General features: G+C 45.2%; 1 protein-coding gene across 1 annotated transcript; it reads left to right on the top strand.

Moving 5' to 3' along the window:
• The first annotated feature begins 290 nt into the window (after positions 1 to 290).
• LOC118941012 (uncharacterized serine-rich protein C215.13-like) lies at positions 291 to 4502 on the top strand. Its single transcript, XM_036951082.1, has 4 exons — positions 291 to 295; positions 394 to 2515; positions 4139 to 4189; positions 4284 to 4502. Exons 1-4 carry the CDS (start codon positions 291 to 293, stop codon positions 4500 to 4502), a joined length of 2397 nt encoding a protein of 798 aa, XP_036806977.1.
• The last annotated feature ends 13319 nt before the right edge of the window (positions 4503 to 17821 follow it).

Here is a 17821-nt window from a genome sequence, read left to right on the forward strand (position 1 = left end):
TCAAAGGGCTTTCCTTTCTAAGCACACACACATACACACACAAGCACGCACCACACACACACACACACCACATCACACACACACACACACACACACACACACACCACCAACTGCCGGTCAATACCCTCCAGTTAATATCTGTATATTCTGACCTTTCCGGATAAAAGGTTTTGACATAGAAATACGTCTTAGACATTCAAAGTGTCTGAGTTCAAACAGCTCTATCACCAAACTATAAATACAAGTAACTTTCTCTTTGGAAGACGAAGGTTTGAGTGCCGTTTGAGACCATGAAGTGAAGGTCTTCATTGTAAATAAGAATTATTTCATAACTGACTTACATTTTGAAAAAGTATTAAATAGCATAAAAGTGTGGCTTGTCTTGACTTTCAGCACCGTGCTGGTGAAGCAGGACTCAACCTCCTCTTTCAGCACCGTGCTGGTGAAGCAGGACTCAACCTCCTCTTTCAGCACCGTGCTGGTGAAGCAGGACTCTGTTTCCTCTTTCAGCACCGTGCTGGTGAAGCAGGACTCTGTTTCCTCGTTCAGCACCGTGCTGGGGAAGCAGGACTCAACCTCCTCGTTCAGCACCGTGCTGGTGAAGCAGGACTCAACCTCGTCTTTCAGCACCGTGCTGGTGAAGCAGGACTCAACCTCCTCTTTCAGCACCGTGCTGGTGAAGCAGGACTCAACCTCCTCTTTCAGCACCGTGCTGGTGAAGCAGGACTCAACCTCCTCTTTCAGCACCGTGCTGGTGAAGCAGGACTCAACCTCCTCTTTCAGCACCGTGCTGGTGAAGCAGGACTCAACCTCCTCTTTCAGCACCGTGCTGGTGAAGCAGGACTCAACCTCCTCTTTCAGCACCGTGCTGGTGAAGCAGGACTCAACCTCCTCGTTCAGCACCGTGCTGGTGAAGCAGGACTCAACCTCCTCTTTCAGCACCGTGCTGGTGAAGCAGGACTCAACCTCCTCTTTCAGCACTGTGCTGGTGAAGCAGGACTCAACCTCCTCTTTCAGCACCGTGCTGGTGAAGCAGGACTCTGTTTCCTCTTTCAGCACCGTGCTGGTGAAGCAGGACTCAACCTCCTCGTTCAGCACCGTGCTGGTGAAGCAGGACTCAACCTCCTCTTTCAGCACCGTGCTGGTGAAGCAGGACTCAACCTCCTCTTTCAGCACTGTGCTGGTGAAGCAGGACTCAACCTCCTTGTTCAGCACCGTGCTGGTGAAGCAGGACTCAACCTCCTCGTTTAGCACCGTGCTGGTGAAGCATGACTCAACCTCGTCTTTCAGCACTGTGCTGGTGAAGCAGGACTCAACCTCCTCTTTCAGCACCGTGCTGGTGAAGCAGGACTCTGTTTCCTCGTTCAGCACCGTGCTGGTGAAGCAGGACTCAACCTACTCTTTCAGCACCGTGCTGGTGAAGCAGGACTCTGTTTCCTCTTTCAGCATCGTGCTGGTGAAGCAGGACTCAACCTCCTTGTTCAACACCGTGCTGGTGAAGCAGGACTCAACCTCCTCTTTCAGCACCGTGCTGGTGAAGCAGGACTCAACCTCCTCTTTCAGCACCGTGCTGGAGAAGCAGGATTCTGTTTCCTCGTTCAGCACCGTGCTGGGGAAGCAGGACTCAACCTCCTCGTTCAGCACTGTGCTGGTGAAGCATGACTCAACCTCCTCGTTCAGCACCGTGCTGGTGAAGCAGGACTCAACCTCTTTCAGCACTGTGCTGGTGAAGCAGGACTCAACCTCCTCTTTCAGCACCGTACTGGTGAAGCAGGACTCAACCTCCTCTTTCAGCACTGTGCTGGTGAAGCAGGACTCAACCTCCTTCTTCAGCACCGTGCTGGTGAAGCAGGACTCAACCTCCTCTTTCAGCACCGTGCTGGTGAAGCAGGACTCTGTTTCCTCGTTCAGCACCGTGCTGGTGAAGCAGGGCTCAACCTACTCTTTCAGCACCGTGCTGGTGAAGCAGGACTCAACCTCGTCTTTCAGCACTGTGCTGGTGAAGCAGGACTCAACCTCCTTGTTCAACACCGTGCTGGTGAAGCAGGACTCAACCTCCTCTTTCAGCACCGTGCTGGTGAAGCAGGACTCAACCTCCTCTTTCAGCACCGTGCTGGAGAAGCAGGATTCTGTTTCCTCGTTCAGCACCATGCTGGTGAAGCAGGACTCTGTTTCCTCTTTCAGCACCGTGCTGGTGAAGCAGGACTCTGTTTCCTCTTTCAGCACCGTGCTGGTGAAGCAGGACTCAACCTCCTCTTTCAGCACCGTGCTGGTGATGCAGGACTCAACCTCCTCGTTCAGCACTGTGCTGGTGAAGCATGACTCAACCTCCTCGTTCAGCACCGTGCTGGTGAAGCAGGACTCAACCTCTTTCAGCACTGTGCTGGTGAAGCAGGACTCAACCTCCTCGTTCAGCACCGTGCTGGTGAAGCAGGACTCTGTTTCCTCTTTCAACACTGTGCTGGTGAAGCAGGACTCTGTGTCATGTAGCGCTCAAGAGCAGGTTTCTCCCAATGTGAGAAATGGTGATGCATATTAATTGCTTGCAAACAAAGATTTAGTTTCTACCACAGGTGGTGGACTTCTGACAGGTTGCTGTTATACCTGAATTCGACCCAAAACCAATGAAGAAGTCTGCTGCAGTGTTGAGAGTGGTTGTATGAAACCAAAGGTGATCTATTATATTGACAAGATACCCGAGTGACTGCTCCAACAGTCACTTGGGGGGAAAGGGGGGGGGGGGCATTCTAGCCAATGAGAGGGCAGACAAAGCCAGCGACCAACTAGTAATTTTAGAGTCTATAGAAAAGATGAAGTCAGAGGTATATTAGGGCCAAATTGAGATAAATATCAGAGGAAGATTAGGGCCCAATGGAGCTGAATATCAGAGGTAGATTAGGGCCCAATGGAGCTGAAAATCAGAGGTAGATTAGGGCCCAATGGAGCTGAATATCAGAGGTAGATTAAGGCCCAATGTAGCTGAAAATCAGAGTAGAATAGGGCCCAATAGGGCTGATATTTAGAGGTAGGGTAGGGCCCAATGTAGATGAAAATCAGAGTAGAGTAGGGCCCAAAGGAGCTGAAGATCAGAGGTATAGCAGGCCCATTGGAGCTGAAGATCAGAGGTATAGTAGGCCCATTGGAGCTGAAGATCAGAGGTAGAGTAGGGCCCAATGGAGTTGATGTCCAGGGGTAGATTAGTGCCCAATGGAGGTGAAGATCAGAGGTAGAGTAGGGCCCAATAGATGTGAAGCTTTGAGGTAGATTAGGGACAAATGGAGCGGAACATCAGAGTTAGACTAGGGCCCAATGGAGCTGAAAATCAGAGTAGAGTAGGGCTCAATGGAGCTGCTTAATATCAAAGGTAGAATAGGGCCCAATAGATCTCTCTCTCTCTCTCTCTCTCTCTCTTTCTCTCTCTCTCTCTCTCTCTCTCTCTCTCTCTCTCTCGCTCGCTCTCTCGCTCTCTCGGTTTCTCTGTCTTTCTCTCTGTTTCTCTCTCTCTCTCTCTCTCTCGCTCTCTCGGTTTCCCCCTCTCTCTCTCTCTCTATTAATCAGGTGTGTTTTTTTTAGGCCAGAGCTATTTGTTATGTAATGAACCTCAGTCTATTGTGGTGCTGGAACATTCACATTGAGACTGTGCCATTTAGAGCAGCAGAGTGGAGATCTAATTCTATGGAAGAAGACAGACAGACATTACTTTGTGCATCACCTTTGACCAGGGCCCATAGAGGGCCCATAGGACTCTGGTCAAAAGAATTGCACTATGTAGGGATTAGGTTGCCATTTGTGGACACAGTCATATAGTTAGCAAAGGAAAAGCTAATACTGTCCGTTCCCCTACTATTCCCTGTGAGTTTCTAATCAGCAGGAGTTCAAACAGAGATGATGGCTGTGACTTGGGAGCTCAGGCTGGAGTCTGAAACATTCATATTTACATTTTTACCCCATTAATTTAATGACATTTCAGATGCTCATTTGAATTCGCCACGGTCTTCTTCTCTGAGCAAGTCGACTTTAATCCCAATCTAATTAGTAATTATGCTCAGAGGTTGATTGCACCAATCCTCTCAGGCAGACAGAGAAGACCAATTACTCTCTTATGTGGAGTACCTTTAATCTCCCTTATCTTCCTCAGGTTGGGAACATAATCAGGATGTACAGGGGAGGCTTGAGAACCAATCAGGATGTACAGGGGAAGCTTGGGAGACAATCAAAGGAGTCAGAAGCACCCAGGATGGACCTTTCTCTTTCAATAACAAATGAAGATATGTTACCAACAGGAACACATGGAGAGGAGGAGATCATGTGACCAACAGGAACACATGGAGCGGAGGACAGGAACGCATGGAGCGGAGGACAGGAACGCATGGAGCGGAGGACAGGAACACATGGTGCGGAGGACAGGAACACATGGAGCGGAGGACAGGAACACATGGAGTGGAGGACAGGAACACATGGAGTGGAGGACAGGAACACATGGAGTGGAGGACATCATGTGACCAACAGGAACACATGGAGTGGAGGACATCATCTGACCAACAGGAACTCATGGAGTGGAGGACATCATGTGACCAACAGGAACTCATGGAGTGGAGGACAGGAACACATGGAGTGGAGGACAGGAACACATGGAGTGGATGACAGGAACACATGGAGCGGAGGACAGGAACACATGGAGCGGAGGACAGGAACACATGGAGCGGAGGACAGGAACACATGGAGTGGAGGAACAGGAACACACGGAGTGGAGGACATCATGTGACCAACAGGAACTCATGGAGTGGAGGACATCATCTGACCAACAGGAACTCATGGAGTGGAGGACATCATGTGACCAACAGGAACTCATGGAGTGGAGGACAGGAACACATGGAGTGGAGGACAGGAACATATGGAGAGGAGGACAGGAATACATGGAGTGGAGGACAGGAACACATGGAGTGGAGGACAGGAACACATGGAGTGGAGGACATCATGTGACCAACAGGAACACATGGAGTGGAGGACATCATGTGACCAACAGGAACACATGGAGTGGAGGACATCATCTGACCAACAGGACCTCATGGAGTGGAGGACATCATGTGACCAACAGGAACTCATGGAGTGGAGGACAGGAACACATGGAGTGGAGGACAGGAACATATGGAGAGGAGGACAGGAACACATGGAGTGGAGGACAGGAACACATGGAGTGGAGGACAGGAACACATGGAGTGGAGGAAAGGAACACATGGAGTGGAGGACATCATGTGACCAACATGAACACATGGAGTGGAGGACAGGAACACATGGAGTGGAGGACAAAACACATGGAGTGGAGGACAGGAACACATGGAGTGGAGGACAGGAACACATGGAGTGGAGGATAGGAACAGATGGAGTGGAGGACATCATGTGACCAACAGGAACAGATGGAGTGGAGGACATCATGTGACCAACAGGAACACATGGAGTGGAGGACATCATGTGACCAACAGGAACTCATGGAGTGGAGGACAGGAACACATGGAGTGGAGGACAGGAATACATGAAGTGGAGGACAGGAATACATGGAGCGGAGGACAGGAACACATGGAGCGGAGGACAGGAACACATGGAGTGGAGGACAGGAACACATGGAGTGGAGGACAGGAACACATGGAGTGGAGGACAGGAACACATGGAGTGGAGGACAGGAACACATGGAGTGGAGGACAGGAACACATGGAGTGATGTACTGATGTATATTACAGAGTATAGAGACAAGACTTAATAAATGAATAAATGGCATATTGTGCAGTGTTGAAAAACAGTAGCGTCCGTACAAAATGGTGAGGAAAACAGTGTTTTCTTCCTTCTATGACCCCGGTGTCATACATAAATAGCCAGTAAGATACGACCATGTATATAATCCACATAGAGACCATATGAACTGTAAAACAGATTTATCTCATTCCACTATGATCTGCTTACAAATGTATTACACTGTTTAAAGGAGCAATCCTCAGTTCTAAATGCTTGTCAGCTCTACACTCTGTACCCTTGTTCATACCTGCCTTCCCTCCATATAGGCTACATTATGAGGGTTCCACTTATCCCCCCATCTGGAGAAGAGCGATCGCTCCAATTCCTACTCAGTGATGGCATGGAATTAAATATTTGGTAATGTAGGCCTGCTTGCAGACAATTAAACCCTGTATAATTACTCTGATGTGGATGTACACCACAGTCATTGTCTGTGTCCCAAAGGGCAACCTAATCCTTATAAAGTACACTACTTTTGACCCTAAGGACCCTAATCTGACCTAATATCTGGTATCTGATCTGTTCTGATATCTGATCTGTTCTGATATCTGATCTGTTCTGATATCTGATCTGTTCTAATATCTGATCTGTTCTGGTATTTGATCTGTTCTGATATCTGATCTGTTCTGATATCTGATCTGTTTTGATGTCTGATCTGTTCTGATATCTGATCTGTTCTGATGTCTGATCTGTTCTGATATCTGGTATCTGATCTGTTCTGATAACTGATATCTGATCTGTTTTGATGTCTGATCTGTTCTGATATCTGGTGTCTGATCTGTTCTGATATATGATCTGTTCTGATGTCTGATCTGTTCTGATGTCTGATCTGTTCTGACATCTGATATCTGATCTGTTTTGATGTCTGATCTGTTCTGATATCTGGTATCTGATCTGTTCTGATATCTGATCTGTTCTGATGTCTGATCTGTTCTGACATCTGATATCTAATCTGTTCTGATGTCTGATCTGTTCTGATGTCTGATCTGTTTTGATGTCTGATCTGTTCTGATATCTGGTATCTGATCTGTTCTGATATCTGATCTGTTCTGATGTCTGATCTGTTCTGACATCTGATATCTAATCTGTTCTGATGTCTGATCTATTCTGATATCTGATCTGTTCTGATATCTGATCTGTTCTGATGTCTGATCTATTCTGATATCTGATCTGTTCTATAAAATATCAATGCAATGGTTTCAATATAATATTTTTTTAGCTATAGAATAGCAATAGGAGTTCAACAAAACAATTTCAAAGCATTCTGTCAGAGAAGAGCATTTCATTGCATGTAATTCAAGCATACTGGTTCAAGGTTTGTTCAGTTGCATCCACGGAATGGTTTTGAGAATAAATATTCCTATACATGAAGTACCTTTCTCCTCTATGAAAGACTATCTCACTCATCTCAACAGACTTACTCAGCGTACGCCTGGATGGAGAAGATGTTTCTAGACCCAGTGTCTGGGTGATTTGTCCTTCTTTATATCCTAAAAAAAATCAGTTTAGTTGGCGTGCTTGATTCAGTAATCCACCGGTTTCCCTCGTTCAAAATGCATACAAAATGAATCTCAAACGTTACCAATAAACTTCGTCCAAACAAGTCAAACAACGTTTCTAATCAATCCTCAGGTACCCTAATATGTAAATGATCAAATTTAAGATAGAGAATAGTATGTTCATAACCGGAGATAAATAGCGAAGTGCCTCATCCACACGCACCACAACACTACAATCAAAATCAAAATGAGAGCCACCTAGAAAAACTACAAATTCTAGCCGATTTTTCAAAAAACAAGCCTGAAACATTTTCTAAAGACTGTTGACATCTACTGGAAGCACTAGGAACTGTAATCTGGGAGGTGTTCCATTGATATTCCCATAGACAGCCATTTCAATGAGTGTTGAGCTCCAAAAAAAAAGATGGATTCTCCTCTTTTGTTACGTCGACACTGTCTGCATCTGGGTCTTCACCTGAAACGTGGTACCCATGGTAGTGTCTTGCTGCTTCACGTTATAATGACTCCCCTGAAGCTGGCCTGATTTTCCACATTGTATGGTCATGAAACAACATCACAGTTACATATTTTCAATTATGAGACTTGAGGGAATATTGTTCCAAGCCATTGGTCCACATCAAGATCAACTAATTCTCTAGGTCTCACCATTGTCTTCACTTCTGTGGTTAAACTGTTAAACTGCCTGGAACGTTGAGACTTCGATTTTGACATGCTACACTTCTACAGTAGCAGTAACAAAAAAAAAGAACGAGAGAGGGAGAGTGAGAGTGTGAGGGAGAGGGAGAGGGAGAGGGAGAGGGAGCGTGAGAGTGTGAGGGAGAGGGAGAGGGAAAGGGAAAGGGAGAGGGAGAGGGAGCGTGAGAGTGTGAGGGAGAGGGAGAGGGAGAGGGAGCGTGAGAGTGTGAGGGAGAGGGAGAGGGAGAGGGAGAGGGAGCGTGAGAGTGTGAGGGAGAGGGAGAGGGAAAGGGAGAGGGAGCGTGAGAGTGTGAGGGAGAGGGAGAGGGAGAGGGAGCGTGAGAGGGAGAGGGAGCGTGAGAGTGTGAGGGAGAGGGAGAGGGAGAGGGAGAAAGGAGAAAGAAAAAATAACTTATACTAATGATCTATGTAGTAGTAACACAACTATAACCTCTACTAATGATCTATGTAGTAGTAACACAACTATAACCTCTACTAATGATCTATGTAGTAGTAACACAACTATAACCTCTACTAATGATCTATGTAGTAGTAACACAACTATAACCTCTACTAATGATCTATGTAGTAGTAACACAACTATAACCTCTACTAATGATCTATGTAGTAGTAACACAACTATAACCTCTACTAATGATCTATGTAGTAGTAACACAACTATAACCTCTACTAATGATCTATGTAGTAGTTTATTTTATATTTTTATTTCACCTTTATTTAACCAGGTAGGCCAGTTGAGAACAAGTTCTCATTTACAACTGCGACCTGGCCAAGATAAAGCAAAGCAGTGTGACACAGACAACAACACAGAGTTACACATGGAGTAAACAATAAACAAGCCAATAACACATACACAAGTCAATGACTCAGTAGAAAAAAAAAGAAAGTCTATACACAGTGTGTGCAAAAGGCATGAGGAGGTATGGCAAAAAATAGGCCATAGGAGCGAATAATTACAATTTAGCAGATTAACACTAGAGTGATAAATGAGCAGATGATGATGTGCAAGTAGAGATACTGGTGTGCAAAAGAGCAGAAAACTAAATAAAAACAGTATGGGGATGAGGTAGGTAGATTGGGTGGGCTATTTACCGATAGACTATGTACAGCTGCAGCGATCAGTTAGCTGCTCAGAGAGCTGATGCATAAAGTTGCTGAGGGAAATTAAAGTCTCCAACTTCAGCGATTTTTGCAATTCGTTCCAGTCACTGGCAGCAGAGACCTGGAAGGAAAGGCGGCCAAAGTAGGTGTTGGCTTTGAGGATGACCAGTGAAATATACCTGCTGGAGTGTGTGCTATAGGTGGGTGTTGCTATGGTGACCAGTGAGCTGACATAAGGCGGAGCTTTACCTAGAAAATACTTTTAGATGACCTGGAGCAAGTGTGTTTGGCAACGAACATGAAGCAAGGAAGGAAAGGCGGCCAAATTAGGTGTTGGCTTTAGAGATGATCAGTGAGATATACCTTCTGGAACGTGTGCTACGGGTGGGTGTTGTTATCGTGACCAGTGAACTGAGATAAGGCGGAGCTTTACCTAGCATAGAATTATAGTTGACCTCGAGCCAGTGGGTCTGGCGATGAATATGTAGCGAGGGCCAGCCGAATAGAGGACACAGGTTGCAGTGGTGGGTGGTATAAGCTGATTTGGTAACAAATTGGATGGCACTGTGATAGACTGCATCCAGTTTGCTGAGTAGAGTATTGGAAGCTATTTTGTAGATGACATCGCCAAGGTCGAGGGTCGGGAGGATAGTCAGTTTTACTGTTGTCTGGGGTTGTAGTAGCCAGTAGGAAGGCAGAGCCAGCCGTTGAGAAATCCTTATTGAAATGTTTGTTTATCATGGATTTATCGGTGGTGACCGTGTTACCTAGCCTCAGTGCGGTGGGCAGCTGGGAGGAGGTGTTCTTGTTCTCCATGGACTTTACAGTGTCCCAGAACTTTTTGGATTTAGAGCTACAGGATGCAAATTTATGCTTGAAGAAGCTGCGTGTATTGGTTCCTGACTTCCCTGAACAGTTGCATATCGCGGGGACTATTCGATGCTATTGCAGTCCGCCACAGGATTCTTTTTGTGCTGGTCAAGGGAAATCAGGTCTGGAGTGAACCAAGGGCTATATCTGTTCTTAGTGCTGCATTTTTTGAAAGGGGCATGCTTATCTAAGATGGTGAGGAAATTACTTTTAAAGAACGACCAGGCATCCTCGACTGACGGGATGAGGTCAATATCCTTCCAGGATACCCGGGCCAGGTCGATTAGAAAGGCCTGCTCGCAGAAGTGTTTTAGGGAGCGTTTGACAGTGATGAGAGGTGGTCGTTTGACCGTGGACCCATATCGGAGACAGGCAATGAGGCAGTGATTGCTGAGATCCTGATTGAAAACAGCGGAGGTGTATTTGGAGGGCCAGTTGGTCAGGATAATGTCTATGAGGGTGCCCATGTTTACAGATTTAGGGTTGTACCTGGTGGGTTCCTTGATGATTTGTGTGAGATTGAGGGCATCTAGCTTAGATTGTAGGACTGCCGGGGTGTAAGCATATCCCAGTTTAGGTCACCTAACAGAACAAACTCTGAAGCTAGATGGGGGGCGTCAATTCACATATTGTTTCCAGGGCACAGCTGGGATCGGAGGGGGGTCGATAGCAGGCGGCAACAGTGAGAGACTTATTTCTGGAGAGATACATTTTTAAAATTAGAAGCTCAAACTGTTTGGCTTAGACTTGGAAAGCATGACAGAACTTTGCAGGCTATTTCTGCAATAGATTGCATCTCCTCCCCCTTTAGCAGTTCTATCTTGACGGAAAATATTGTAGTTGGTGGCCGTCCTAAGCCGAGATTCAGACACGGCAAGGACATCAGGGTTGGCTCAGTGTGCTAAAGCAGTGAGTAAAACAAACTTAGGGAGGAGGCTTCTGATGTTGACATGCATGAAACCAAGGCTTTTTCGATCACAGAAGTCAACAAATGAGAGTGCCTGGGGACACGCAGGGCCTGGGTTTACCTCCACATCACCCGAAGGCTATCAAAACTGGTCACCTAGAGCGTTGGGGACAAAGAATAAAAACAGCAGATTTCTGGGCGTGGTTGAATAGATTCAGGGAATAATGTGCAGACATCATCCACTACATCATCCACTTCATCATCCACTACAACAGTAACTGCATCATACTCTACAACAGTTAACTAACTACATCATACTCTACATTAGTAACTACATCATCCACTACATCATCCACTACAACAGCAACTATATCATCCACTACAACAGTAACTACATCATACTCTACATTAGTAACTACATCATCCACTACATCATCCACTTCACCATCCACTACAACAGTAACTGTGTCATCCACTAGAGTAACTGCATCATCCACTACAACAGTAACTGCATCATCCACTACATCATCCACTACAACAGGAACTACATCATCCACTACATCAGTAACTACATCATCCACTACATCAGTAACTACATCATCCACTACATCAGTAACTGCATCATCCACTACATCATCCACTGCAACAGTAACCACATCATCCACTACATCAGTAACTACATCGGTAACTACATCATCCACCACATCAGTAACCACATCATCCACTACAACAGTAACCACATCATCCACTACAACAGTAACTACATCAGTAACTACATCATCCACTACATCATCCACTACATCATCGACTACATCATCCACCACATCATCCACTACATCAGTAACTACATCGGTAACTACATCATCCACTACATCAGTAACCACATCATCCGGTGTTGTGGACGTCTTCAACGGCCATGACAAGGACTTGATTATATTCAGGGCATTGTATCAGACTTCTCCTTAAAGGTAATTTATGCCTTATCTAAAATCCGCAGTGTTTACCATAAATGCGATCTCAGCAAACAGGTTGGAAATTACCTTTAAAAGGCACGTTGTCAACTGTATAGTGCACTGTGCTACAGCACGTCTTGGAATGAATTCCGGCCTAAACCACAGCAGCTTAGCTGTAGCAGCTGTCGTACCACAGATCTTTCTCTCCATCCACCACCACTAACCTCAGCAGTCGTACCACAGATCTTTCTCTCCATCCACCACCACTAACCTCAGAAGTCGTACCACAGATCTTTCTCTCCATCCACCACCACTAACCTCAGCAGTCGTACCACAGATCTTTCTCTCCATCCACCACCACTAACCTCAGCAGTCGTACCACAGATCTTTCTCTCCATCCACCACCACTAACCTCAGCAGTCGTACCACAGATCTTTCTCTCCATCCACCACCACTAACCTCAGCAGTCGTACCACAGATCTTTCTCTCCATCCACCACCACTAACCTCAGCAGTCGTACCACAGATCTTTCTCTCCATCCACCACCACTAACCTCAGCAGTCGTACCACAGATCTTTCTCTCCATCCACCACCACTAACCTCAGCAGTCGTACCACAGATCTTTCTCTCCATTCACCACCACTAACCTCAGCTGTCGTACCACAGATCTTTTTCTCCATCCACCACCACTAACCTCAGCAGTCGTACCACAGATCTTTCTCTCCATCCACCACCACTAACCTCAGCAGTCGTACCACAGATCTTTCTCTCCATCCACCACCACTAACCTCAGCAGTCGTACCACAGATCTTTCTCTCCATCCACCACCACTAACCTCAGCAGTCGTACCACAGATCTTTCTCTCCATCCACCACCACTAACCTCAGCAGTCGTTCCACAGATCTTTCTCTCCATCCACCACCACTAACCTCAGCAGTCGTACCACAGATCTTTCTCTCCATCCACCACCACTAACCTCAGCAGTCGTACCACAGATCTTTCTCTCCATCCACCACCACTAACCTCAGCAGTCGTACCACAGATCTTTCTCTCCATCCACCACCACTAACCTCAGCAGTCGTACCACAGATCTTTCTCTCCATCCACCACCACTAACCTCAGCAGTCGTACCACAGATCTTTCTCTCCATCCACCACCACTAACCTCAGCAGTCGTACCACAGATCTTTCTCTCCATCCACCACCACTAACCTCAGCAGTCGTACCACAGATCTTTCTCTCCATCCACCACCACTAACCTCAGCAGTCGTACCACAGATCTTTCTCTCCATTCACCACCACTAACCTCAGCTGTCGTACCACAGATCTTTTTCTCCATCCACCACCACTAACCTCAGCAGTCGTACCACAGATCTTTCTCTCCATCCACCACCACTAACCTCAGCAGTCGTACCACAGATCTTTCTCTCCATCCACCACCACTAACCTCAGCAGTCGTACCACAGATCTTTCTCTCCATCCACCACCACTAACCTCAGCAGTCGTACCACAGATCTTTCTCTCCATCCACCACCACTAACCTCAGCAGTCGTTCCACAGATCTTTCTCTCCATCCACCACCACTAACCTCAGCAGTCGTACCACAGATCTTTCTCTCCATCCACCACCACTAACCTCAGCAGTCGTACCACAGATCTTTCTCTCCATCCACCACCACTAACCTCAGCAGTTGTACCACAGATCTTTTTCTCCATCCACCACCACTAACCTCAGCAGTCGTACCACAGATCTTTCTCTCCATCCACCACCACTAACCTCAGCAGTCGTACCACAGATCTTTCTCTCCATCCACCACCACTAACCTCAGCAGTCGTACCACAGATCTTTCTCTCCATCCACCACCACTAACCTCAGCTGTCGTACCACAGATCTTTCTCTCCATCCACCACCACTAACCTCAGCAGTCGTACCACAGATCTTTCTCTCCATCCACCACCACTAACCTCAGCAGTCGTACCACAGATCTTTCTCTCCATCCACCACCACTAACCTCAGCAGTCGTACCACAGATCTTTCTCTCCATCCACCACCACTAACCTCAGCAGTCGTACCACAGATCTTTCTCTCCATCCACCACCACTAACCTCAGCAGTCGTACCACAGATCTTTCTCTCCATCCACCACCACTAACCTCAGCAGTCGTACCACAGATCTTTCTCTCCATCCACCACCACTAACCTCAGCAGTCGTACCACAGGAGGACCTCATCTGTTGATGATTATTTCTTACTCCCACCGGTGGCACCCGGTGAATCAGACCTGTCAATCCAGTCTCGTCCGCATCCCAAATGGCACCCTATTCCTTATGGGCTGTAGTCAAAATTAGTGCACTTCATAAGGAATAGGCTACCATTTGGAACACACTTTCAGTTTCACACACCACTAGGAAGCGGCGGCCATGTTTGTTTTGTTTAAATCGATTCAGAGCATATGTGAGACAGCTGTTCAGAATTGGACCTGAGCCGTCAGAGGTCACTCACACTCCCCTTGGCAACCATTCAGTTGGCAGGAAGGGAGGAACACTGAGAGAAACACACACACACACACATACATACCCACACATACATACCCAAACACACGCACAACACACACAACACACACATACCAACACAACACACACATACCCACACACACACACACACACATACCCACACACACGCACAAACAACACACACATACCCACACACACGCACGCACAACACACACAACACACACATACCCACACACACACAACACACACACACACATACCCACACACACGCACAACACACACACAGCACATACATACACACACACACACACACACACACACACACACACACACAACACATACATAGCCACACACACAAGCACAACACACACGCACACACTGCTAGGCTAATCAATAAAAATAACAAACCAGCTAGAGTTTGAGGCAGGCGGTTCGACATGTAGAAAGATACAACACAACGGTTGGGTTCTGCATGCTGTAGAATAGTACAGTACTCATAGCTCATTGTGTTATGGTTCAGCCAGGGTACTCTGTGCTACACTATAGTACAGTATAGTACAGTACAGTATACTACAGTGCAGTACAGTACTCATAGCTCATTGTGTTATAGTCCAGCCAGGGTATTCTGTGCTACAGTATACATTATAGTATAGTACAGTACAGTGCAGTATAGTACAGTACTCATAGCTCATTGTGTTATAGTCCAGCCAGGGTATTCTGTGCTACAGTATAGTACAGTACAGTATAGTACAGTACTCATAGCTCATTGTGTTATAGTTCAGCCAGTGTATTCTGTGCTACAGTATAGTACAGTATAGTATAATACAGTACAGTACAGTATAGTACAGTACTCATAGCTCATTGTGTTATAGTTCAGCCAGGGTATTCTGTGCTACAGTATACATTATAGTATAGTACAGTACAGTGCAGTATAGTACAGTACTCATAGCTCATTGTGTTATAGTCCAGCCAGGGTATTCTGTGCTACAGTATAGTACAGTATAGTATAATACAGTACAGTATAGTACAGTACTCATAGCTCATTGTGTTATAGTTCAGCCAGTGTATTCTGTGCTACAGTATAGTACAGTATAGTATAATACAGTACAGTACAGTATAGTACAGTACTCATAGCTCATTGTGTTATAGTCCCGCCAGGGTATTCTGTGCTACAGTATAGTACAGAGGGTGTAGTTTGAAATAGCCATTTATTTGAGTTATCATCCAAACTCCATGTCATTCATGTCATGAAAAACACATTTAGCTTGACAATGACAGCAATGGAGTTGGCAAGAGCACAACCAGATGTGGGACTAGTTTGAAGTGCCTCAGAAATGTAGGCTAGCCTGTTGAGGCTAGGGAACTCATTCTGCCCCCCTAGCCCCAAGAGGCTAGCCTATGAAGTGGAAGTGTGAAAAGACAACAAGAGAACATGAGTCATGGTGGAAATAAATACAGCAGCTGGCAATGATTAACCATTAACTGGCTTTACCTTGGGCTACCACTGTTCATAAAGCTGATTAGTGGCCATTAACTGGCTTTAACTTGGGATGCCACTGTTCATAAAGCTGATTAGTGGCCATTAACTGGCTTTACCTTGGGCTACCACTGTTCATAAAGCTGATTAGTGGCCATAAACTGGTGTTAACTTGGGCTACCACTGTTCATAAAGCTGATTAGTGGCCATTAACTGGTGTTAACTTGGGCTACCACTGTTCATAAAGCTGATTAGTGGCCATTAACTGGCTTTAACTTGGGCTACCACTGTTCATAAAGCTGATTAGTGGCCATTAACTGGCTTTAACTTGGGCTGCCACTGTTCATTAAGCTGATTAGTGGCCATTAACTTTTTAAGGCTCATGGGCAGTATTCGCTAAGTTTGGATGACTGAAGTGCCCAAAGTAAACTGCTTGTTACTCAGGCCCAGGATATGCAGGATATGCATATGCCTGGTAGTATTGGATAGAAAACACTCTAAAGTTTCTAAAACCGTTAAAATAATATGTGTGAGTATAACAGAACTGATTTGGCAGGTGAAACCCCGAGGACAATCCATCCAGGAGTTTTTTGTTGTTGAGGTCATTGGACTTTTCAATGCTTTTCTATGGGAAAGCCTAATTATTGAGACCCAGATTACAGTTCCTATGGCTTCCACTAGATGTCAACAGTCTTTAGAAATTGTTCAATGTTCTTTTTTGAAAAATGAAAAAGTATTCGTATTCTTTCTAAGTGTCACTCAGAAGGACTCTAGTCTTTTGGTGTGTGTGAATGACTGCGCGCTCCTCGTTGTTTTTCTCCGGTATTGAGAACAGTTCATTCTGTCTTAAATTTTACAGATTATTTACATATTAGGGTACCTGAGGTTGGATTAGAAATATTGTTTGAAATGTTTGGCCCAAGTTTACAGGTACATTTTTAGATTCCTTTGGAGGCATGTTGGGCGAGTTGGAACAGGTGTATTTCTGAATCAAATGAACGAAATAAAACAGACATTTTTGGGATATTAAGAAGGACTTGATCGAACAAAATGACCATTCACTGTGTAACTGGACCATTGGGATCTTCAAAGGTAAGCAATTTATTTTATCGCTATTTCTGACTTTTGCGATGCATCTGCAAGGTTGGAAAATGTTTGTGATGCGCTCCGTTGAGGGAGCGCACTTGGTTATTTATCCTTACGTATACCTGAATATACTATTTTCCGTCGTAAATTGTATCATTAATTTACGTATACCTGATACCTGAGGTTTGATTAGGAGTGTTGTTTGACTTGTTTGGACCAAGTTTATTGGTTACGTTTGGGATTAATTTTGTATGCATTTTGAACGAGGGGAAACCGGTGGATTACTGAGTCAAGCACGCCAACTAAACTGACTTTTTGGGGATTTAAAGAAGGACTTTATTAAACAAAAGGGCCATTTGTTATGTAGCTGGGAGCCTTGTGATTGCAACCAGATGAAGATCTTCAAAGGTAATTTATTTATTTTATCGCTGTTTCTGACTTTCGTGACTCCTCTGCTGGTTTGGAAAATGTTTTTAATGCTTTTGTATGCGGGACACTTGTATTTTATAATCTAGTACTCATTAGAACTGTAGAAGTTATAATCTAGTACTCATTAGACCTGTAGACTTTATAATCTAGTACTCATTAGACCTGTAGACTTTATAATCTAGTACTCATTAGACCTGTAGACTTTATAATCTAGTACTCATTAGACCTGTAGACTTTATAATCTAGTACTCATTATATCAGGACCTGTATACTTTATAATCTAGTACTCATTAGACCTGTGGACTATATAATCTAGTACTCTTTATATCAGGACCTATATACTTTATAATCTAGTACTCATTAGACCTGTAGAGTTTCTAATCTAATACTCATTAGACCTGTAGACTTTATAATCTAGTACTCATTAGACCTGTAAACTATATATTCTAGTACTCTTTATATCAGGACCTATATACTTTATA

Source organism: Oncorhynchus mykiss, chromosome 18 (assembly GCF_013265735.2).
Source record: "Oncorhynchus mykiss isolate Arlee chromosome 18, USDA_OmykA_1.1, whole genome shotgun sequence".
Lineage (NCBI taxonomy): Eukaryota > Metazoa > Chordata > Actinopteri > Salmoniformes > Salmonidae > Oncorhynchus > Oncorhynchus mykiss.